General features: G+C 36.6%; 3 protein-coding genes across 3 annotated transcripts; 2 read left to right on the top strand and 1 right to left on the bottom strand.

The window, feature by feature from the left end:
* On the top strand, nucleotides 1–1,136 carry LOC147298793 (uncharacterized). The gene is made up of 2 exons (XM_086243153.1): nucleotides 1–325; nucleotides 403–1,136. The coding sequence occupies exons 1-2, from the start codon at nucleotides 16–18 to the stop codon at nucleotides 1,134–1,136; spliced, it is 1,044 nt and encodes a 347-aa protein (XP_086099279.1). The 5' UTR covers nucleotides 1–15.
* Nucleotides 1,137–1,947: 811 nt separating this feature from the next.
* On the bottom strand, nucleotides 1,948–9,578 carry LOC147298792 (beta-galactosidase 8-like). Its single transcript, XM_086240531.1, has 19 exons — nucleotides 9,091–9,578; nucleotides 8,867–8,962; nucleotides 8,447–8,559; nucleotides 8,242–8,308; nucleotides 8,048–8,140; nucleotides 7,746–7,889; nucleotides 7,552–7,640; nucleotides 7,308–7,413; nucleotides 7,080–7,167; nucleotides 6,713–6,831; nucleotides 6,172–6,333; nucleotides 5,412–5,614; nucleotides 5,209–5,297; nucleotides 4,101–4,210; nucleotides 3,839–3,952; nucleotides 3,593–3,694; nucleotides 2,728–2,939; nucleotides 2,322–2,658; nucleotides 1,948–2,221 (listed from the first exon to the last, which is right to left on the bottom strand). The coding sequence occupies exons 1-19, from the start codon at nucleotides 9,256–9,258 to the stop codon at nucleotides 2,114–2,116; spliced, it is 2,520 nt and encodes an 839-aa protein (XP_086096657.1). The 5' UTR covers nucleotides 9,259–9,578; the 3' UTR covers nucleotides 1,948–2,113.
* A 5,555-nt stretch (nucleotides 9,579–15,133) lies between these two features.
* On the top strand, nucleotides 15,134–17,219 carry NF-YC10 (nuclear factor Y, subunit C10). Its single transcript, XM_086240543.1, has 4 exons — nucleotides 15,134–15,589; nucleotides 15,689–15,773; nucleotides 16,551–16,592; nucleotides 16,678–17,219. The coding sequence occupies exons 1-4, from the start codon at nucleotides 15,182–15,184 to the stop codon at nucleotides 16,749–16,751; spliced, it is 609 nt and encodes a 202-aa protein (XP_086096669.1). The 5' UTR covers nucleotides 15,134–15,181; the 3' UTR covers nucleotides 16,752–17,219.
* The last annotated feature ends 1,057 nt before the right edge of the window (nucleotides 17,220–18,276 follow it).

Genomic DNA, 18,276 nt, shown 5'->3' with positions numbered 1-18,276 from the left:
AGAGCTTAGCCAGAAATGGCTAACATAAGAATGTCACATATTTTGGTGGCTCTTTTTGTGGTGCTCATTTCCATTGAGGCCACTTTTGTTTTGGGTGAAGGGAACGGGAATGAGAATGAGAATGAAGCCGACGAGTCAAATTACGATGCAAAGGACCCCGTACCGGGGTCGAAACAGGAGCGAGGCTTCTGCAAATCAAAGGGTGCCTGTTATTACAAGACCCTTGTGTGTCCCAAAGAATGCCCTGAGAGGAAGCCCAAACAGAACAAGAAACACAAGGGTTGTTTCATCAACTGCGGCAGCAAGTGTGAAGCCGTTTGCAAGTGTAAGACTCCCCCTAATTCGTCTGGATTCATAATTCACCCATTTTTCTTCCATTTGATTGGTTTTTTTGGCATGCAGATAGAAAAGCCAATTGTAATGGATATGGCTCACTCTGCTACGACCCACGATTTGTTGGTGGTGATGGTGTGATGTTCTACTTCCATGGAGCCAAGGACGGAAACTTCGCCATTGTCTCGGACGACAAGCTCCAAATCAACGCACACTTGATCGGGACACGACCAACAGGAAGGACTCGCGACTTCACGTGGGTCCAAGCCTTGTCAGTGATGTTCGACACTCACACCCTCGTGATTGCAGCCAAGAGGGTCGCAAAGTGGGACGACAAAGTGGATGCCCTCATGGTCAGATGGGACGGCGAGGACGTGACCATCCCCACCGACGGAGACGCCGAGTGGAGGACTCATGGCGAAGAAAGACAGGTGATCGTCGAAAGAACCGACGACATGAATTACGCTCGGGTCACGGTTGCAGGGCTGGTGGAGATGGACATAACGGTGAGGCCAATTGGGGAGGAGGAAAACAGAGTTCACAAGTACCAAATACCAAGTGGTGACACTTTTGCCCACTTGGAGACACAGTTCAGGTTTTCCAATTTGTCTGATGAGGTGGAGGGCATTTTGGGGAAGACTTACAGGGCAGGATATGTGAGTCCGGTCAAGAGAGGAGTGCCAATGCCAATGATGGGTGGGGAGGACAAGTACCAAACCCCATCTCTCTTTTCACCTCTCTGCAAGGTTTGCAGGTTCCAAAGGCAATCGTCTTCTGGGTTAGCAGCACTTGCTCAGTACTGATCATCATCATCGTCATCAATCAACATGTTTCAAACAATCAAGTGTTCAATTGTTATTTCTTTGTTTCTTGTGTGTATCTGGTTTTGGGTGGATATTTTAGCATTGCACAAATAATTAAGGGCTGCAAAATTAAGCTTGCCCTGTATCATTATTCTGTACTATAATAAGTGTGTTTATTTTCCAAAATGTGTGCACTCTTTTCTATAGATCTTGGTCAAGGATTGATTATAGTAAATCTCCTATTGTGACTACCTTGCTTGTTTGTAACTTGTAAGGATGGCAACTTCTCCCGCCAATTCGGGATCTTGCAGCCCCATCTTTAATGAGTGCAATTTCTCCCGCCAACGCATGCTTTGTTTAAGATTATAGATATAGTGATATACATTATACGCACGAGTCGATAAGTAAACTAATAGAACATTAATCACTCTTTTGTACTCACATCACAATCGAATCTAATGATTTGAACCATCTACTTTTTATATCTCCCTTCAAACATAATCCTTCCACAAATCAAGTCATTATGGTCAATTGGTCATATCAATTTTGGTGTTTATCAAAAAGGTTGCCAGTATTAACACTCCCTAAAAAACTACTCGCTCTCCTCCTATGTATATTTATTAATATTTTGTTTTATAATTATTTTTTATCATTTGAATTGTCAAGATTACTCTGGCATTTTGTGACTTTTACCTCATATGAATGTGTGGGCTGATGCTAATATTGGCAGTTTAAATGATAAAAAGTAATTAAAATAACAATAAATAAACAAAGGAGTGCAGGGTAGTGTTTTGGGGAGTGCCAATAGCACTGCCCTATCAAAAATACTATGCTCGTCTTTCTATTAGGAGAAATATCGAAAACACTATTCATATTCTTTACCATCCATTAGAATGACCTTATTCAATTAGAGACAAACTTGGGGATAAAATTTTACTTATATCCCACAAGTAATTAACAAAGGCACGGAGCAATGTCTATCTACATGAAGCTTCTACTGCTAAACTCTTTGTTACTCCTTTACATGGGTCACCAAATGTATTAACCGACACTTCAATGCTACAGCTCTTTAATCCAACGCATGCCTGTATAATGGATATTGCACTTGTCAGTAAACCAATAAAAATTAATCATAAGCAAAAAAAGAGTTAAAAGTGGAGGTGCATGCACTGAATAAGGTCATACCTTTTGTACAGTGGATAGAGCTCTACTGCTGTAGCACTGGTCATGGCTGAAGTTCCCACAAGTACCGCGCGGTCTTCCGAAACTTGCAAACTTTATTGAAGAAATGACTTGATTAGGAAATGGGCACTCAAGTGATAGCATAGGCCTCAACTTCCTTGCTGCTTTTGAATCTGAACTCCATGTATCTACAGGTGATGGGTGAGACTCTGATACATGTGAGCACAAATTTTCAACCTGTCTTGTAGCAAAAGATATCTGTGTTGGATCACCCCCAATTTCCTCAAACAGTACAAGAGTATTGCCACTTGGTTTCAACCATGAACGGGGTACGTGGTACCTGTAGGATTAGTGGTATCAGAATCGGAGATTCAATTCAAGTTTTTCCCTTGGATTCTCTAGCACTTACAGTTCCTGAGATGGCTGGCCACAGTTCTTTCGGCATTTGTCTGAGTTATAAGATCCTCTGTAGTTGCAAGAGTCGGTGCAACCACTTTTCGGAGCAATATTTGTTGGCCAGTAACGCCCAATGCTTTGTCCATTCACCCATGCCTCACCCTTCCCCATCCCCGTGAAGTCTAGTGCAACAGGGTTACTGCCACCAGGGGCATCAAATTGTGCCTGAATAAAAGAATATTTCTTTTGGTTAGTCTCTTAAATAATTGAATCATAGCACTCCTATAACCATTTTCCAAAATCATGCGTATCCTAGGCTTAAGGAAATCCAATTCACTGAGAATGCACAACATGCAAGCACGAATATCCAAGAAAAGATAACATATGCAAACACCTTACAATATAAAAGCTTAAATTCCATGCAGTTTCACCCCAAATTCACATTCCTTCCTGTAGTTCTAGTTTCAACACATTTACCCTTAGACTTTGCCAATGGTTTCAAGTTGATCAAATTGATAGATTCATCTACGCCCAAAAAAAAAAAAACAAAAGATACATTCATCAATGGTAGACAGAAAATGCACACCAAGTGACACGATTGGCGCTTTGAAGAGTAGATAAAATATAGGAAGTGACCATATTAGACTAATAGACTGGCACTTTAAATAGTTTTTAGTTCTAATTTTGTGTATTTTCCCTCATCGGTTCCTCAACTCTCTCATATTTCATCTCTCTCTCTCTCTCTCTCTCTCTCTCTCTCTCTCTCTCTCTCTCTCTCTCTCTCTCTCTCTCTCTAATTTAAAAACTATAAACAAAATGGTTATCAAACTGATCCTTAATTCATAACCAAGTAGTAAAAAATAATAGTAACGAATCACCTTGTACCAGGTCAAGGGTCGTTTCTTGGGCAAGGTAGGTTTTGAAACCCACTGAGAAGAACTTCCACTAGGAAGGTCTAAGTCTTCACCTTTAAGTCCAACCTGTAGTCACAATGATGAAGACAAACTGTTAAATTTCGTCCTTTTGACGGTACTGACTGCTTTTTTAAGTTAGTAACCACCGTTTTCCCTCAAATGCACAATCTACTGAAATCCATATCAGGGCACTGCAACAAAAAGACTGACCTGATATGTCCATTGCTGAGAAGAGAGATCAATAGTAGAGCCATTTTTTAAGCCTTTCAGCTGTACAGGACCAGTGATTCCGGCACCCGATTTGTCAAAGAAAGCTCCATAGTTCTGATTGAAAAATTTTAGGTTTGCAATTAGTCATATTTACCTTTAAAGCATGGATCTTCTTTATGAAAACTGACATGCCAGAAATAATATAGATGGTAATTTCCTTTTAAATACATGCTTATAGAAAGCATTATCAATAAGGCCAAACCTGAAGCCCAACGGTCAGACTCAGAAGATCAATTGTGTTCTTCCCAGATGCAAATGTGACAGGGATCTCTGCAGAAATCTTGGTTTTGCCACTGTTACCTATTCCACTCCCTGAAAAGGATCCAATTAAAAGATAAATACGACTAGAAAATTTGTAACAGTTCCAGTGATGGTTGTAATTACTGTGCAAGCACTAATTTAGATTTGAAATTCACGATTGTGAAGTGTGAACCTTATAATCAGGCTTCATCCTAGTATATAATCTTCTGTATATGGGATTCAAATTTTCAATACCCATAGTGTGTTACAGCCTTACAGGAAGCTTTAAAAAAAAAAACAAGAAACATAGGACCACTAAGTTTGAGATCAAATCCTCAATTTACACATTCCCCGAAAGAACCGGACATGATAATTTTTCCAAATCCTCAATTTACATGGTGCCTGATGAGAGGCATAATTTTGAAAGCTTTTGTTGCAATATAATTGGAACAAACCATGCTTATATGGCATAAATTCTACAAAAGAGAATGGCTTAGAGGATTTAAAACTTAGATTAGTCAGGAAATGCATTCAATTTAATTTTTGGCCTGACACAAGAAAATACAAAAAAGGGAAGAGTGGAAAGAAATTAAACAAACAAAGCCAAAGTATAACAACAAAGAGTACCTACAAAGACACAGAAGGATATATAAACTTGAGTAAGCATGGAGTTGACCTTCTGTTGACCAATAAATATGTTTGAGTTTTGCATATAGGTAGCAGGACAAGGGAGCAAAACCCTTTGGAAACACTCAAACTCTATCGATTCAAGACCTCTAATACTGTGATTAATTTAAGGCAATTTATCCCTTCCCCAAAGTTACCAGGAAATCCATGATGAGTCATTCCTCAAACCCGTTCAGAGGATTCCATTCTCAGCCTTGAAGGCCTCTCCATAGTAAAATGATTTTTTATTTGCCAGTGTAACCAAAGCAGTCACTGGATTAACACTAAGGAACGCAAGCAAATACTTGAAAAGTATATTATTGAAATTTGAAACAGTAATGTGGAATAGAGATGTATTGCAATCAAATTATATCAAATTCTAACGACATTAACTTATAGATCACCTGCAAGCTTTCCATTAATAAAAGCATGAAGAACATGGCCAAGTGATTCCACTTGAAGTACAGTCTGAGATCCATCTTTGGCATCAATGCTGCCAAAGTTGTTTAGAAAGGGAAATTAAGTCTTGAAAGAAATCCAGACAACTGACTGAAAGGCAATAAATACATCTTAAGAAAGCAACCGCAGAAACAATAAACTTGCATACCTTAAAGAGTACCATAAATAGTCACTTTTATCAGCTGTAGTGTTTATTTGCTCCAATAATCCAACTCTGGTAAATGCATCATCCTTTGAGATACCCACTGGTTCATTTATCCAACTCCAGCCTGAGCCCAAAGCTTCAGTGGAATCAACATCAGCTATCAATGATTGACGTGTGAAGCTCGGAATCATAGCAGCAGAGTTAATCTGTCATGAAAATGTGATATACTTTGCTTATGCAACTAGCCCACAAGAAAAGAGAAAAACATAACACAATTTTGACCTTACTACGTATGATGAATTTAAAGGAAAATATTCACGAATATCCCTTGGCAATCCATAACAATTGTGAGTTAAAAATGTAAATGATTACAAAAGTTGTTCCATGGTCTAACTGAAATTGTTCCATAGTTTTGTTGAACACCGAAATATAATAAGTAGGAGCAAACAATTCCAGGTGGTATGAGAAAGTATGAGATGTCGTGCACTTAAAAACAGGATTAAATAAAATACTTTTGAAGTAATCTCAGTGGAACAGAGTTATTAAACTATTAAAAGCAGGAACATACAATTTAAGGTGGAAATAAGAACGTTTTGCAGATAATTCATGGAACAGAGTTATTAATCTGACCAAGAAAGGCAGTCATAATAATGTACATCTACAGATCAAAACATTTTGATACTCTACACATCTGCAAATAAATGTAGGCAACTTTCTCTAAATACAAACAAGTATACGTGCAATAGAAGCTAAGGAGGCAAACCTTTGCAGTGTTAAGCACGACATTTTTGCAGTCTGGTAAAATGCTCACAGACCATGCAGGCAAGTTATATGACTTGCCATTAAAAGTCACAGTGGCATCAGATTGGGTGCCCACATTGGCAAGAAAAGCAGCACACACTGATCCTGTTTTATAGACAGCTGCCTGAAGATATAAAGAAATAACAATGAACATACATCAGTAAAATTAAAGTTTTTGGAGCTACAACTATTCAATTCTTGACTGGGCACCTTTTGAAAGGATTAATACTTAGGAAGTTCATCCAAGACCAATGGAATAAGACTTCACTTCAGATACCACAGATATTTCCTCCCAAATATTCTAACATGTATAACTTGTAAGTTTAAGTTATATTGCTCCCTTGCACTGGGGGTGCCTAACCCCACACTAAATATGGCCATATGAGGATATTCACCTAGACTGGAGGACCTTGAGGCCTAGAAGAAGTTCATATAGAAATTTTTATCATAGCCATGAATCAGAAGAGATGGAATATTCTCTAACACGAGTAAAAGCATTATACCTCCAAGTTTGTACCAAGAGAAGAAATTGTTGGGTCAGTGGCCACCATTGCCTCTTCACAAAGCTTTATGGCCTTATGCACATCTTTTAGGTGACCCCACTTAGGTTGTCTAAGAAGTCCTGCAACATACATGAAAAGGTTGAATTGATTCACTGATGAATTATTCTAAGTATATTATAAAGTTGAAAGCATTCATGGTCTAATTTATTATCATACTACTCATAATAAAATTGCATATTAACACTATTAAGTATTGCCAATACCCTATAAGCATCATGTTGACAGAAATTCCCAGTTCATTCACATACCACTGATGACCACAAGTTTTATATACAAGGCAGAAATATAGGCATACTAGAAAGCATACCATACTCATCAATTGGAGCATCATAGTCGTAACTTGTAGCAATAAAGGGTCCACCAGTAGTCCGCCCAAAGTTAGTCCCACCGTGGTACTGTTGAAGAGCAACAAAGAAAATATCACTTCATGTTTTCTTCTTGGTTTCAGATACTATACGGAATTTTGTCCTAGAGCATCGAAGCATTCTCATAAAGTCGTTAAAATGTCAATGAACTTCAGATACAAATGCAGTACCATATAATAATTTTGGAAAGTTCCACCTCTCTGGAAGAAGCGTGCTACAGCGAATGCAAGGTCTTCCACCGGTCTCTGAGGTACAGCACCACCGAAGGAAAGAAACCTGATCACAAATGTTTTGAAGGTTGCCAATAAAATACAATCAGATCAAAAGATAAGATGTGATACTAGAAATCAATTCAAATTTACAGAAAACTAGTTCAAAATATCAAAAACTAATAGGATTTTTTAGGCACCTTACCATCCACTCCAATTCTCAGTCCACATTTTGGGACTCTTGACAGAATTTGGGGTGAATTGATCACAGTAAAATCCATTGCAAGTGTTGATCTGTAAGTAGATACAACACAAGAAGAGTAAAGAAAGCATGTTGAGAATGCTCTGTTTGTACAAGGCCAATACAATACAAATGGAAAATGAATAAGGAAGTCTCACCACGGAAGCAGGAGCATCTGCTTGCTGGCACATGACCCAGGGCACCCCTGTATTCAAAGACACAGCCATGTCTGCTGCCCAATTAATATAGGTTTTGGCAGCAGACCCATAAGCTGAATCAATGTTTCCATACTCGTTTTCAATCTAGAATAATAGAAATAACCAATTAATGTCCTCTAAAATGTAACAATACCCAGAAACTCAAATTGGAATATTCTTATATAGTAAGATATGTGCAGCTAAAAACCAGACACCACAATGACTATGAGGTAAAATAATAAAAAATATAAAAAAAAATTCACCTGGGATAAAATGATGGGTCCACCCTGGGATGCATAAAGTTTCTCCTGCTTCATCATATCCACAATTTTGGCCGTGAATCGCTGCATTTCTGCCTGAACCACATATATTTTAATAAATTAAAGAAACTGAGAAAATACCAAGAAAAATAGCACACACAAAAACAGGGCCGGATGGCAAAAAGTGGATTAGAGACCTTGTAGGGCTCATTATCAGTTCGCAACTGAATTCCGGGTATAAAATGCAACCAAAGAGGAAAGCCACTGTTCAATACAAGTTGAAACACAAACACAATTAGAAAATAGTAAACAAGTAAAGTCAATCATTATTAATCAGCTCCCTTTTTATTCTTAAAGAAGAAAAAATAAAAAGGAAAAGAAAAGGACCAATGAGAGCAATACCCGTAGTTCCATTCTGCGCATACATAAGGGCCAATTCGCAGATGCACATAAAGACCCGCTTCTGCTACTGTCTTCACAAATTTAACCAAATCTTTTCTTCCCTCAAAGTCATACTGTAAAATTGTTATACGAGTCACCATCATAACTGACCGAAAATGCAAATTCGAGATAACTATAAACCGTTAAACCCAAAGAATCGGAAAACATAAAAGACTGTTTGGTTGCTAGGAAAACTTTGCAAATTAGAAATACTAAAATGGAAATAATTAAGCATAGCAAAAACAGTACTCCCACATTTTCTCAGCAACCAAACGTCGCGTCTGGAATTAAAAATTTCACCAAATAACAAGAACCAAGAAAGAAACATTGTGATTATAGAGAGAGAGAGAGAGAGAGAGAGAGAGAGAGAGAGAGAGAGACCTGGCCTCGAACTGGTTCGTGCAAGTTCCAGAAGACGTAGGTCTCAATCACATCCAGACCTCCATCCTTCGATTTCTGAATAAGGTCCGGCCACATCTGCACCAAACCAAACAACCAATTCAAGAAACACTGAAATTCCAATTGCCAAACACACACGCACACGCACACGCACATATAGCTTCAGAGAGAAAAACAGAGCGAGAGAGAGAGAGAGAGAGAGGAACCTCGGGAGTGCTTCGAGGGTAGTGAATGGAGCCAGACATCAACACTCTTCGCTTGCCATCAATCACCAGCGCTCTGTGGTCGTACGTCACATTCGCACAATGCGACGCCGTAACCAAAGCTCCAAGCACCAAAAGCACCACCGTCGTCCTAAACTCGCTTCCTCTCATGCTGACACAAAGCACTTTATCTTGCTAACTAATCAAAAGCACTTTCTGTTTCAGCTCCTTTTAACAATCTCTTGCTTTCTAAGAACGATTTCTTGCTTGCTTTTCTTGCAGCATTGGCTTTGCTATCGCTTTTGCTTCTATGCTTTTGTTTTCTAATGTGTAATTTTTGTGTTTTAATTAGCTTGGCCGCTTCCTGAAAACAACGCTTGGAATCAAAGAGGTGAGGACGGGAGACACGTCATCACCATTGTCGTGTTCGTCTTCTTCAGTTCTTCTTCTTGCTCTGGCGCTTTGCTTTGCTTACTACTGATCACTAATTCTCTCACTCTTAATTTACTTGCTTGCTAGCTGATTGAGACTTGGATAATGAGCGCCTTAAATGCGCTGTCATGCTCTTAAGCCACAAAAATCAGCTGCAGCTGCCACACCGTAGACATTGGTGTGTCCGTGCCACATCACGGTACGAAAACGCCTGATAAATATTTATTAGAATAATTTTTCAATATCACCGACACATTGCAAATTAATAATATCATGTGATAGACTGATAGTGTGATATTCATACACAATAATTATTTTTATTTATTAATATTATATTTTGTACAAATTTTTTATCTACTTATGTTATAACATGCGAATAAGTAACACCCATAGTGATAAAAGTTTTTCGATATAGTGGCAGAACGTTATTTATCTTTTTATGGTTATCTTTTTATTCTTTGTTAAATTGAGGAAAAATAATATAAATAGTATGTTTGTCATGGCTAAATTTTTATTCTTTGTTAAATTAAGAAATAAGAATATAATTATCATATAAATAGTATGTTTTTTATGGTTATTCTTTTATTCTTTGTTAAATTAAGAAATAAGAATATAAATAGTATGTTTTTATTTATGGTCAGTGTACAAATACTAGCTGGTATTAGTGAATGCCATGGTTTCTGGCCAAAAAAAGTGTATGCATGTTAATGTGAGCGTTTTGGATTTTAGTGGCAGGGGAGAGTGGGAGAGGGAAGCTGACGTTGCGTTGTGTGATTGTTGTGTCATGTAGTGTACGTGTGAACGTGGCGAGCGTCTACGTCGACGACAGATATCTCGTGAACGAGTACTGACAACTGAGGAAAACCACAAAGCTAGCTCACTCGCATTAAGAATCGATAAGAGATGAGTGATTGAATTATTGTTCCAGATTGTAGACACCAATATAGGTTTAGTAGGAAGATTTTATTTAGAAATTATTTTCAATGTTATCTTAAAAACCAACTCATATCATAGTATTAGAAGGCCGGGTCACATCTTCAATCAATTTATATTTTTTATTATATCAATTAATAGGACCAATTATATATAAGGTGTTGTTTTGATGAAATAGAACTTAGTCGTTTATGTTTGGATCATTTGCATGTGGAGACATTCCATTGTTAGGTTTGTTAGGTTTACACATAGGAGTGAGAATTATTCTCATTTTTGTTAAAGTTTAATAGACCTAATTCACTTTTAAAATTGACTTATAAGAAGAAGATATATATTGTTCAAGACTTATATATTGTACAATTCAATTATATCAAAACAATCTAGGATATTTAACAATTCACACCCCCAAAACAATGAAATGGGTATTCCTAATTAAAGGTCAAGAATGCCAATTCCATTCCTACAATCAACTTGACCAATAGGATCGAGAATTTAGTTGAATTCATATTAAATGGTTATTTAAGTAATTTTGTGAAAATATGTTGAAAATAAGTATAAAAAGAATGAGAGTAAGAGAGTGATAAAAGAGTATGCAAAAATTGTTAAAAGGAATAATAAAGAGGCATATATAATTGGAGTACTAGCTCCTTACAGAAGCAATTAGGGGTGGGCACGGGACGGGGGTGGGGGTGGGGGTGGGGGTGGGGGGGACGGGACTAACCTCATCTCGTTCCCATCTCATGCTTTGGATTCGAGATCGGTACAAGACGGGGGTGGGCATTTTGGACCTCTGATATCGTCTCGTCCCAAACCGAACCAATTCGGTACGGGTTTGGTACCAACCCAATCCCAGATAAAAAAAGAAGGTGGTTGGGTGGCTAGGAAAGTGGCCGAACGGCGAGGTGGGTGACTGGGCTGGGTCATGCGCGAGCTGGAAGTGGTTAGGTGGCTCGAGTTTAAGGTGGCTAGGTTGGCCAGAAGCTGGTCGCAAGAGAGAGATGGAGGAAGTGAGAAGGAAGAGAAAGGAAGAGAGAAGAAAAGAAAGTGAAGGCAAGAGTTGGAGAGAGAAGAAAGGGAGAAGGAAGGGAGAAAAAAGAAGAAGGAAGAGAGAAGAAAAGAAAAAGGAAGTCACGGGTTGGGGAGAGAGAAAGAGTTTTAAAATTTTAAATAATAATTAAATGGTTAAAGAGAGAAAAAAAGGTTTTAAAATTTAAAATAATAAATAAAATATAATTCGAGATAATACGAAACGAAACGAGAGATGGTTTTCAAACATCATAACTGTTTTTCATCTCATTTAGAAACAGGACGGGATAAAAAAACAAAATTTTAAGATGGAATTGACCGAGACGGAAGTCACGGAACAAGACGATTTTGATATTTCCGGTATTAATGCCCACCCCTAAAAGCAGTGTGCGTGTGTGGAAGTGTGAACGGGCAGGAGGTGGTGCAGTTGCTTAAATCCCACCGTCACCGGCCCACTCGGTTGACTCTTGTCTGAATGCGGGACTTTTTTGTTTGGGATAGTCTCATGCACGACTTTGAAGACAACAAAGACAGACAAACATCATTTTCTGCTCCACTCACTATATAGTCTGTACTCTTTAGAATTTTTTTTAATAATGAACATATTATTATTTGAGTAATTTGGTCATACGGTAGTGTGTTACGGTAACACCTAATTTTTTTTTTCTCTAAGATTACAATAATGTTAAAATTAGTAAATTTGTTTACTAAATAATGTGTAGGATTAGTAGAATTGTGATTATGTTTCAATTATAAATAAATAAATGAAGTATTTTGACATTATTGGAATCAATTACATTAGCCTTTTAAGCCATTAAACATAAGAAGTCTGCATACAACTTTTCTGTAACACTAGACTTTTGTGGGAGGAATGTGTATAAGAAAATCTATATCAAAAGTGGGTTTAGGACTAATCGCGCGTCTACTTTAATTAATCTAATAGTCCAAATAAGACATAAGGTGTCTTGCAAATCGTCCACATCATTTCTTATTTGTTTATCTGTTTTGATTTGTGTTTTTGGTTGGCTGTTTAATCCAACTTTATCTTTAGTATGGACTGGTAGTCCACAAGCTTGGCATGACTTGCAAGTGCTTAATTGGCCTGCCACACCCCAACGCCTCCATAGCCTTCAATGAGAAATGTACTAAAAGGCACACATTGGTAACCTTCACGCTCAAAGTTGAAGCCCCAATATTGGTAGGTTCATCATTCAGATTGTGATGAGCTGCCCCTAGCTTTTGCCGGCCATGTTTCACCATAATTACCTTAAATGTGAATAGAAATCACAAATTAATTTAATCCCTACAAGGCTACAACCTGTAAAAGTCTGTAATTAAAGTTAAATGGAGCATTTTTTTCTCTTCTATATATTAGGTGCAATGTTCCCGTTTATTAGTGTGGATTATGAGATTTTATAAGTTCAAGATGAATTATAAAAATAAAGTACGTGTTCATCGACCTTTTATGTATATTAATATAATTTTTATAATTACCTATTCCAATTTAACGCCATATATAAAAATCTATAAACTTTTGAGTTTTGAACACTAAACACTGATTTGAGGCTAGTGGTAAGTAAATGGGAGCTTTTGAGTTCAATTAATTAATCCCTTTTATGATGAGTAGGTGCATGGAATTGTAAAGTGCATGCATACATGTATTGACATTGATGCTCAGGCTGGCCTACTAGAAAATGATGTTTTGGGCAGTGCAGGCGCACAGCGAATTGAAGGGACATAAAATGGTAGTCCAACACAACTGGCCATAGCTACCACTACTACTAGTACTAGTAGCTATAGTCTAGTACTAGTCATGATATATAGCTGTGACATTGGCAAACAATATAAACCAATAATATCCAACCACTTAATGTTTGATTAAACAACCCAAATTAATAATGTAATTGACATCTGGTCCATTAATTTTCTCATCATCTAAGTGGTCTCACACTCTCACCACATTTCCAAAACTAACCAACCCTCATTTGATCCCATATATATATATATATATATATCATATTACTTAATGAAGAAAGTTGACCTCATATACCCACCTCAAAGAGTAGGCATGCACTATTGTGAACTAGTGGGCATTTGCACACAAAAAATGTACGAGTATTTGGAATGCTGAGCAATATTGATGAGCAGCACTAGATTCTATGTCTATATTTTCTAGGTTGACATTGTGTTATTTCTATGCTGGTGTTGTGCATTGGAAAATCCTATTTCCAAATAACAATCCTAATGGTAATGGTAGACAAAGTTTCCAAATTTGTATTCTTTTCTTCGGAAAAAATTAATAGAAATAGAATAAGATTAGGTACCCCAAATTTTGACAATCAAAGAAGAGGTGGAGTAACGAAAAAATATTTGTATTTGCTTGCATTTTGTATGTATGATACATCTTGTGTTTGTGTGCAAAACGATTTCATTTTGAGTCTAAGATTTAAAAAGATAATCAAATATAAACATAAATTGACAGAATTTGAAATAAAAACATTAAATTTGTACAAAAATATATAAGTAGAGAATTGGAACTTGACAGCAAATGGCAAGAAGTGAAATAGAGGTGAATGGGTTAGGTCATGTACATGCTTCTTAATTGGTATACTTAGTGGCAATGGTGATTAAGATAGATGATGAATTGATGATACGTTTGGTGTGGCATTATTGTAGACTTGTAGTACTGTAGCAAGGATTTAATTTTGGACTTAGTCAGAGTGATAGTTGGGTCTTTAGATGGTGATGGTATCTATGTTAGCTAGGAAACTGAGGAGCTAGTTATTAATGATACCAACGAGATGTTGCTGCCATAAACAAATCAACACATGTTATACTTATTTGCCATAAATTCATATTATATATTATTGTTTCAAATAATAATATCATGTTATTTAGTAACAAAACATTTTTAGTCAACGGATAAACTAGTGATCTATTGATTTTGTATGATATAGCAGAAGAATTATGCTAGGATCACTAAATTTACTCACTAAATTTACTTACCAAATAATGTATGGATTTGAATAAATGAAACCTCTCACAAAACTTAGTGAACAAACACTTTGATAAGTATAGTAGTCCTCATAGGCTCATAATAGCTGGAAATCATCTACTTTGGCTATGCGTTTAAGTTTAGGCCATGGCTATTCCGACCACCCTAAATTACTGAGTTGACCACCCTATTTCAAAATTTCAACTTTACCCTTAAAATAAAAAATTTTAATTTTGTTCGTCGGGTCATTCGACAGTTATCTACCGAAATATTTATGATTATTTGACAATTATCTGCTGAACATTGGTGGATTATTCAATGGATAACTATCGAATGGAAATGAAAAAGGCATTCGACAGTTATCTGTCGAAATATTTGTATTTATTCGACACTTATCTGCCGAACATTGATGAATGTTTCGGTAGATGACCACCAAATAAATCTGGATGATTTTATCATGTTTTTGCAATAAAGGGTAAAATAAGAAAAAAGTTGAAAAAAATATATTAGGGTGGTAACTCAACAATTAAGGATGGTCTGATAGCCTCACTCTTAAGTTTAAACATTAAAATAGCCCAAGTCATGAGCGCTGGGCCGAAAGGCATTAAACAAAAAAAAAAGTCTTTTTACAACTTTGGGCCCAAAGGAAAGCATTTTTGCAGTCCAAGATTTCCATCAAAACACTTGCAGAAGAGAAGCTCCGAAACAATGGCGACCCCCAAGAAAGCCATGACACCAAAGAAAACCAAAGAAACGAAGAAGAAGCCAAGCACCAAAACCAGCATCAACAACGGCCAAAGCAAAAACAACAGAAGCAAAACCAGCAATGGCACCGTGAGCGACTCAGACGCTGTGAAAATTTCGTCTCCCAAATCCAAGTCCCAGAAAGACCGAAAACAAAATGGAGGTCGTGAAATTACCAAGAAACCCCCCTCCGCGAAATCCCAGAAAGGAAAGCAGAAGCGAAAGCAAAAGCAAGAACCAGAAGAAGAAGAAGAGGTCGAGGACGTGAAGTCGTATAGGTTTCCGATGGATCGTGTTAAGAGGATGATCAGAAGTGAAGATTCTGACTTGCGCATTAGCAACGACGCCGTTTTCCTTGTCAACAAAGCCACCGTATTTTTCTGCTTTCCAATTTCTGTATTAGGTTTTTGCTCTTTAATTTAATTTAATTTAATTATTTATTTTTTATTATATTTAATGTTTTTTTTGCAGGAGAAGTTCCTTGAGAAGTTTTGTGAAGAAGCACGTGCGTGTTGTGTTCAGGATCGTAAGAAGAGTCTTGCTTACAAGCACCTATGTAACTTGACTTCTATTCCTAAACTCTTTTTTGGTTTTTTATTTGATTTACTTTAATATTTGAAATTTCATATTTTATGGTTAATCTGTTTGTTTGTGATTACTGCATTGTATGAATACTGAACACCTGGATTAAAGGGGGTTTCTATATATGGTTTATAGCTTCGAAATGATACTCACAACAATAAATTTCTCTGTAAAAGGGATACTCATGATTTTGAGGTATTGCTTCACATGCTCCACTGAAAATTGAAATGGGGTTTGTATTTCATTTCCTTTTGAAGATGTTCCTATATATTTGGTGGGAAAGTTAGTAAAAGACCCCAGCTGTTTATAAGAAAAGTGGACTTCAATTTGTACCCCTCACAAGGTTTTGGGTTGGTTTGTTCAATGTGATTTTGAAAACTTAAGACTCTCCATGGATATCAAATTTTGTTAAGAGGAAAGAACCCCCATTTTGATATTTCGTTTGTTCGTTTGCATTTCCTTCTAGCTTGCATTTGTATTTGAAATCCCCTCTAGCTGCCTTGCTAAAAGGTTTTTCCATTTTTAATATCAACTGTGCAGAGCTTATCGACATATAATTTTTTCTCATTTCAGTTTACTCGAAACATTTTTAAACTTATTATTTTTATGAATTTTATTATGATTTTTTTTTTTTTCCATTTTAGAAATCAAATACAACAGAATCATTCGAGATGAAAATGTAGAATCATACTTGATTATTGCAAGTTATGGTAATTTCCAGTCATAATAACATACTTTCTTCTTGTTTCAGCCTCAGTTGTTCGTAAACGGAAGAGATATGACTTTCTTTCAGGTATCTTTTATTCTTCCACTTGAATGTATGATGTTTACTCTTCCATAATTTATGCTATCTGATGCACAACAAATTATGTGCACAGATTTTGTTCCTGAGCAAGTAAAAGCTGAGGATGCATTGGCAAAGAGAAAATTAGCTGAGGCAAAAGCAGGATAAGAGTTTTGGGACATGGTAAATGGCGATCACGAGGAATTTTACAACTGTGTATTGGATACACTTGTACTCCCACTTGCAAGTGCACAAAGAATCATGAACATAGTCCATGCTAGAGTTATGTGCATGTTTGTTTGGAAGATCAAGATTTCGCTGTACTATGAAAAAGTTAGGTTTTTGGGGTCTTCCATTTGATGGCTGGTGAGCTGCTGAAGCAGCATTCCCTTGGAGAGCAGTCAATGTGTAATTGTTGCCTAGTGATTGCTGAACCAGCTATTTTTTCTTATCTGTGCATGGTCCTTCAAGTTTATGTAATCTTTTCACAAGTTTTGTGAGAAATGTGAAAAGTATCATGGTAGGTGCTTTTCCACAAAACACTGGATAGGTGTTTTATGCTAGTTTTGTTATATCTTCATCCCATTGATCTTTGGCATGAATGTTTGAGTTTAGTACTTTTACAAAAACAAATATAGATTCGGTCAGGTGCAGACGAACGGACGTGCAAACATGCTTCCGAGCGCTCGGTAGCATGTTTTTTACAATGGCCGAGCGCTCGGCACTGGATGCGAATGTGCGGACGTCCACACCTGAATGGGCCTGTTTACAATATATTATGACAAATGCACACAATTGTAGTTGCTGCCTTGCCGGTAACTTGTGAGCTTATACAGTTTGGAGTAACTATGCTTCCTGAAAAGGAGAGAAAATGTGAGCCTCGGAAACTGTACCATGGCTTAAACATTAGATAGAGCCATAGAGGGGAGTGATAAAGCACCAGTGTTACCCAATTTGAGTACCTACGAGGTTTTTTCCTCACCACCACACCCGCATGGGTACAAAATTTTAAAGTAAATTCTGGATGCATATAGTAATTTGCAAGTCACGTAGTAGATTCTAAGTTGTTTACATTCCTTGTCCATACAATAATAGAAAATTAAAATTAAATATCAAATTTCAATAATTTTTTGGTATAGCATGAAGAACATATAATATTTCAATTGAACTACTAAATTTAAATATAATTTTTTAGTTTAGGTCATAAATATGTTGGCCCCTTTGATTTGAGTCTTTTCCATTTGACATTTTTGTCCTTTGGCCCACATATGATGAGTGTTAGTTAAAATTTATAAGATTTTAACAAAATTGACCTTGAGACTTTTATATTATCTTGAAAATTTGCTAATATAGTCTCAACTTCACATTTAGTTGTGACTGTACGACACTCACAACTTTAAATTTAGTTGTGACTGAACGACAGTCACATATAAGTTGTGAGACAGTCACAGTTAAGTTGTAACTTAATTTTTTAGAAAATTATACTATCATATAATATAAATAGAGGTCAAAACAATACTTTTATTCAAAATAATACATAGTATAGTAGTGTGAGTTGTCTCTTTCAATTTACCAAGATAGTCACAGTTAAGTTGTGATTGGATTGATTTTTTTTTTAATACAATATAGTATAAATTAATGTAATATTTGTGATATAATATTATTTTTATTTTTTTATCGTACTGCATGTGAA

The sequence above is a fragment of the Dryas octopetala genome, chromosome 1 (assembly GCF_963921425.1).
Source record: "Dryas octopetala chromosome 1, drDryOcto1.1, whole genome shotgun sequence".
Lineage (NCBI taxonomy): Eukaryota > Viridiplantae > Streptophyta > Magnoliopsida > Rosales > Rosaceae > Dryas > Dryas octopetala.
This window is presented reverse-complemented; position numbering and strand designations above follow the sequence as displayed.

What these genes read in the sequence shown, in the direction of transcription:
- LOC147298793 (XM_086243153.1), top strand. Translation starts at nt 16, where the DNA reads ATGGCTAACATAAGAATGTCACATATTTTGGTGGCTCTTTTTGTGGTG. An exon ending in GTGTGAAGCCGTTTGCAAGT is followed by an intron (nt 326 to 402) that starts GTAAGACTCCCC and finishes TTTGGCATGCAG; the next exon opens with ATAGAAAAGCCAATTGTAAT.
- LOC147298792 (XM_086240531.1), bottom strand. Translation starts at nt 9,258, where the DNA reads ATGAGAGGAAGCGAGTTTAGGACGACGGTGGTGCTTTTGGTGCTTGGA. An exon ending in ACGAACCAGTTCGAGGCCAG is followed by an intron (nt 8,560 to 8,866) that starts GTCTCTCTCTCT and finishes ACAATTTTACAG; the next exon opens with TATGACTTTGAGGGAAGAAA. An exon ending in TCGTGCTTAACACTGCAAAG is followed by an intron (nt 5,615 to 6,171) that starts GTTTGCCTCCTT and finishes TTTTCATGACAG; the next exon opens with ATTAACTCTGCTGCTATGAT.
- NF-YC10 (XM_086240543.1), top strand. Translation starts at nt 15,182, where the DNA reads ATGGCGACCCCCAAGAAAGCCATGACACCAAAGAAAACCAAAGAAACG. An exon ending in TCCTTGTCAACAAAGCCACC is followed by an intron (nt 15,590 to 15,688) that starts GTATTTTTCTGC and finishes TTTTTTTTGCAG; the next exon opens with GAGAAGTTCCTTGAGAAGTT. An exon ending in TCTTGCTTACAAGCACCTAT is followed by an intron (nt 15,774 to 16,550) that starts GTAACTTGACTT and finishes TTCTTGTTTCAG; the next exon opens with CCTCAGTTGTTCGTAAACGG.